This window comes from Megascapheus bottae, chromosome 3 (genome assembly GCF_031878675.1).
Source record: "Megascapheus bottae isolate mThoBot1 chromosome 3, mThoBot2.hap1, whole genome shotgun sequence".
Taxonomy (NCBI): domain Eukaryota; kingdom Metazoa; phylum Chordata; class Mammalia; order Rodentia; family Geomyidae; genus Megascapheus; species Megascapheus bottae.
In genome coordinates, this window is record NC_143511.1 from 67,847,718 (window position 1) to 67,853,717 (window position 6,000).

At 35.0% G+C, this 6,000-nt stretch overlaps 1 protein-coding gene across 1 annotated transcript in view; it reads left to right on the plus strand.

Moving 5' to 3' along the window:
• Tmem38b (transmembrane protein 38B) overlaps positions 1–4,261 on the plus strand; it is a 28,756-nt gene extending 24,495 nt beyond the window's left edge. The window contains exon 6 of the mRNA XM_090330384.1: positions 2,338–4,261. Coding sequence (XP_090186510.1) covers positions 2,338–2,556 — 219 coding nt within the window. The 3' untranslated portion in view covers positions 2,557–4,261. The remainder of the gene's footprint in view (positions 1–2,337) is intronic.
• The last annotated feature ends 1,739 nt before the right edge of the window (positions 4,262–6,000 follow it).

A 6,000-nucleotide genomic window follows, 5' to 3' on the forward strand; every position in this document is an offset into this window, starting at 1 on the left:
GGACATTTAGGTTGGTTCCATATCTTTGCTATGGTAAATAGTGCTGCAATGAACATTGTTGTGCTAGTGGATTTAGTATGTCTTTGTTTCTGGATGATTGGGTAAATGCCAAGTAGTGGAATTGCTGGGTCATAGGGGATTTCTATGTTTAGCCTTTTGAGGCACTGCCATACTGCTTTGCACAGTGGTTGAACGAGTTTGCACTCCCACCAACAGTGTAGTAGTGATCCCTCCTGGCCACATCCCCTCCAGCATCTGTTGTTACTAGTTTTCTTGATCCTGGCCATTCTAACTGGAGTGAGGTGGAATCTTAACGTTGTTTTGATTTGCATTTCTTTTATGACCAGAGATGTTGAGCATTTCTTCATGTGTCTATAGGCCATTTTTGTTTCTTCTTCAGAGAAGACTCTCTTTAAGTCTTTGACCCATCTTTGGGCCAAAGACTTTTAGGATTTCTGAAATACATTTCTGATCTTGTTAAAGGACTAAGTACAATACAAGCTGTACAGTCATAGCCAAGTCAAAGGTTCTGTGTATGTACTTTTAGAAGTATTTATTTTGTTTATTTGGCATTAATGATGCTTTAAGTCAGGACTGTGCTTGCTAAGAATGCAGGCTGCCTACCATTTAAGTCACTCTCCTAGCCCTTTTTTTCATATATTTTTTATTGTAATTAATAGAAGGGTTGCATTATATTTGCCAGATAGATGGTACATTAATTCCCATACATTGATACCCTTTCACATGTTTTGGTCTCCATTTCCTTCCCCCCCACCCCTCATCTTGTTTTCCCTCCTTCCCTATCCAATTTCAAATAACCAAATACAAGTATATCCAGTATATCAGATAACAAAGTGAGATACTGTAACAATATGAGATAACCAAGGGACAGCAAAAGAGATGAGAGATAACATAGTACATTAAGGACAACAGTCACTCATTATATGGCTTTTGTTTCTATATCCTAGAGGTCCTTTCATTTAGCGTCATACTGTATGGCGTTATGTATCTAGGTTTTGCTCTATTGCAAATCTCTGTCTCCTAGCCCTTTTTACTTAAGCTTATTATTATTCAGATAGGTTTTTTCTTAGCTGTCCTCAAATCATCATCCTTTTACCTGTAATTCCTGCATAGTTGGGATTATAAATATGAATTGCTATACCTTGCTTGTTTCTTAAGATGGAGATTTATCTACGTTTGGCATGGCTGGCCTCAAACTATAATCCTCCGATCTCTGCCTTTTATGTACTGAGATGACAGGTTTGTGTCACCACAAGCAATCTAGATTATTTTTATTGGTGTCAAATTCACGTAATAGAATTAGCTATTTCAAAGTTTACATTCAGAATATTCACAATGGTGTTTGTGGATGGGTTTTTAATTTACATAAGTGAAAATGAGACAGAACCAGGTCTGTCTCATTTTCATCTCATAATATATTGTAAGATTTTTAACTTCAAAAGTATACATTTCCCACACCTATTCCTTTGTGCTGGACATCTATTATTTTTTAACTTTTCAGTCCCTAGATTCTGTTAAAATTTTCCTCAGGGTCCATTCTGACACCAGTCTACTTCATGAGCAAATCCAAACATTTATGTCAGATAAAGGATCGGGAACACTCTTTTCTCTGTCTTATAATGATTCCACAACTATCATATCTGTATCTATCTCTGTCTCTATAACCCTATTAGATCTATTATATCTATATCTATATTATATCTATCTCTGTTTCTCTAGCTCTATCACGTAACACATATATAAATTGGGTGGTTGAAACTTTCTAGGTCATGCTTAGAAGCAGTATTCTGTAATTCATTTTAAGTCTGTGACTTTTGGTATTGATAGTGTATTTAGTAATTCACCTCAAAATCTTAGTATTGCAAGTTGCTTTAGTCTTTACTAGCCTTGTGATTTGGGAAAAGTTAGGTAACCTCTCAGAGCCTTAGTTCCAAGATGAGGATAATAACATAGTTATTGCGGTAAGAAAGGAGTAGTATAAAGTACTTAGCACAGTTGTGTACTACAGTTGTTAGGTATAAAGTAATTATAGCTCTGTTGGTTGTTGGTATAGACTATAGATGATATTCTATCTTGTTTCCTTTGAGTATTATTTCTGTGGAAGTAGGTTTGCTGCTTCTTTACACCCCAAAATGTGATGTTTTATATCATTTTTCCTGATCATGTTGTTTCTCATGGAAAATTTTTCCAGAATCCAGCATTGTTTGCTTATGCTGATTAAATTCAGGATACATTTTTAATCCTTTCATTTATTTTTCTTTTCTGTCTTGAGAAACAGCACTTGTACTTAAATTTATAAGTGCTTTCTTTTTCCAGATAACCATGATGGTTACAGAAACTTCTACCATGACTCTTGCTCCTTTAGAAGATATACTGAGTCGAATGCTGTTTGGCTGGCAGCAACAGTTTTCATTGTGTGGAAAGAAAAGTGAAACAAAAGCATCTTTCAATGGCACTGGCTCATCGACCTCAAAACCTACACCAGAGGATGCTGTAGAAAGTACTAAAAAGAAAAACACTAAGAAGACTGAATAAATTTACCTGATCAGTTGCTTTAAAAGGCAAAAAAAAAATCTCATCTACCTATCAGATTTTGATATTCTATGTAAATGATGTGAAATAAAGATTTTATAAGGTGTGGAGGTAACAAAAGGGAAGGAATTCTTTGTTTTGGGGAGACTACCACTTTCATAATTGTAATTCCTGAGTATTAGGATGAGTCTATCATGTAAATCTATTTTTCTGATATCAAAGATTTTCTCTTTTGTTTCTTTGAATAGTTTATGTTGATAAAAGGTAACTTTTTAAATGTTATTAAAAAATAAACCTATTGTAAAATTATAAAAATTTAAATCTTTTCAAAACTTAGCTATTTTTGTGTTTTAAATTTGAATTGGGCTTTAGTTCATCAGAATTAAACACTTTATATCACCATTATGGCTCCTTGTAATTAGAAACAATTCCTACCTAGTTTTGAATATTAAGAACTGTGGTCAGCTGTCCCTACGGTGTTTGATATTAAAAATGAAAATAATTTCCAAGCTTATATTTGATAAATGTTATAATTTTGCCCACATTAGATGGAAATATACTTGGAATTTAATTTTATATCGCTAATGTTTTTAGGTAAGATCTGATGTTTTTCAGTGTGAGTCCCAATCTATAGTCTATTTGATGCCCTTGTTTAAAAAACATTTTTTCTGAAAAGAAAGTCAAAGGTGTGTGTGTCTGTGTGTCTCAGGGACCTTGAACTTGCCATCCTCTCACTCCAGCTTCCTGAGTGCTGGAATGACAGGTGTGGGCATGGCACCAGGTTACAGTTGTAATTTGTAAAAATATGAATCCTATATTTAAAATTTTCATTTTGAGCCTAGCTTATGTTTTTTTCCCCTAGAATTCATTTGTTGCTACAGTAGGAGACATTCTGCTCTGTGTTTCTCATGTTCTTTCCAGCTTTAGTTGGTCTGAACACACTGGTGGTAGCTATCTTAATGACTGAACAAAAATTATTATATCCACTAGAATTTTTTCTTTTTATGCCTCCTTTCCAGTGGCTGCCTTATCAGTTTTCAGTTCGAATGTCTCTTGGTAGTTTGCATCGGGTTAAATTTTGCCTTAATCTACATGTACATATATTAATTTTATTTTAAGTGAAAACAAATTGCTTTCATGTGCAAATCCTCAGCTCTGAGACTTGTTCTTGCACATGTGTTGGTACCTCCTAACAAACAGAAACAGAGCCTTATATGTCATCTATTTGAGTGATGACATTAATTCTGATCTCTTACTGGCAAAATAAAAATAAAACAAGAAAAGATACTATATGCTAGTAGGCTTTCTCATTTTTTTGTATGGGGTCTAGAAGTCTAATTAAAATTCTGTGATGTAACTTCTTACACCAAGATCGTGAACCTACTACCTGTATCAGGTATTGTAGGATGACTTAGAAGTACTTCAATTGCATTCATATTGAGTTGTTTGCTCTTTCATTTCAAATACATAAGCACCAACAGGTGCTATCCTTTTCTTGGGGAGCACTTTTGATAACTTGGAATACTTAAAAGTTTATTTTAAATATGTGACAAAGCATTAAGTTGAATTCTGTATTATATTTGATACTCTAGTTGAAATCTATTTAAACTTTATATATTATTGGTCTGTTTTGGAATTTGAATTTATAGTTGGAATAGTAGAAATCTTGTTTTTACACTTGTGTTAAAGGAAAATTCATTAAAGTAAGTTATGTATCACCAATTGAGTATTACATTATTTTTTTCCTCTTGTGTTTTTATTGAAGTAGGAGTTCAGAATACTTCTGTTGTCTTTGCTGATATAGGATCTATTCAATGATTGCTCAGTATACTCAATGGGTCCGTGGTTCAAACTTAACATCCTGTAACCTTCACTTCAAGGTTCTTAAGGAGGTAAAATAAGGATTTTAGCTGAAGTTTCTTTCCATCCTGAATCTCCTTAAGCTGCCAGCAGAGACTTGGCTTGGACTTGTTGCCCAGATTATTTGACTCCTTACTCAATATGAAGTATGAATAAGACCTGTACATCTGAATCACACAGCTCAGACTATCAGAGGTGGCACTGAGGAAGTCAATAGCTGGGAGGTCTCCTTTAAATAACAACAAAAAGAAAATGCTAGGAAGAGGTGAGGAAAGAGAGAAAAAGCTGGCAGGAAGGAGTTCCTTCGCTCAGGAAACTTACTTAACCCTCTAGAAAAATGTGTCCAAATGAAGATCTTACTCTGATTGATCTGATGAGTCACTCTGCCTTGCTAAAGGGAGTCCAGGAAAGGCAGAGAATTCAGATAAATGGAATACATGGGTCTTAGAGGAAATTGCAGCCTTTTGGAGAACAGACCAAATAATGGAGAGATGATGGTAGAGAGGAAGCCCTCGTTAGATATCATTCATCTGTTCATTTTAGTTCAGACACCTTTCCATTAAAATAAAAAGGATGGGGTAAGAGAGACAAGGAAGAAGAAGATGGTGGGGAGAGAAAAGTTAATTTCAAACTACTAGTTCTTTGCAATCGAGAAGATGTTAAGCAGTGCTGCTTTGTAGTGTGTACCCACTATAAGTCTTACTTTTAGTGATCACTCATTTGCTAATTGAACAGATAACTGAGTGCCAGTATCAATCAGGCACTGGGTTAGGTTCTGATCACAAGAAATAGGCCTGCTACCTTGGAGTTTATTGGGGTGGGGATGTGACCTAGTGGTAGAATGCTTGCCTAGCATGCATGAAGCCCTGAGTTCAGTTCCTTAGTACTACACAAACAGAAAAACCTGAAAGTGGCACCTGTGGCTCAAGTGACTGAGTGCTAACCTTGAGCAAGAGAAGCTCAGAGACGGTGCCTGAGTTCCAGTCCCAAGACTGGCAAAAAAAAAAAAAAGGCTATGAATGAACATAAAGCATGATGGTAAGGTAGAAAGTGAGGAAGAGGAGAGTTGTTTTTAAAAGTAAGGTTATTAGATCTTTCTGTTAAAATCAAATCTCAACATCTAGATAAGTGCAAGCATGCCTTTTTTTCCCATATACTTCATCTAGATCAAATTTAAATGTATTTTCCTTATTAAGTTGTTTTACCATCGTTTTCTTTTTTTTAATTTTTTATTGTAATTAGTAAAAGGGTTACATGATATTTGCCAGATAGAAGGTGCATTAATTCACATACATTGATACCCTTTCACATGTCTTGGTACCCATTACCTGCCCCTACACCCCCACCCCCCCGTCTTGGTTTTCCCCCCTTCCCTATCTAATTTCAAATAACCAAATACAAATAAATCCAATGTATCAGATAACAAAGTGAAATACTATAACAATATGAGATAACCAAGGGACAGCAAAGGAGATGAGAGACAACATAGTACATTAAGGACAACAATCATTCATTATATGGCTTTTGTTTCAATATCCTGGAGGTCCTTTCAATTAGCTTCATACTATATGGCCTTATGTATCAAGA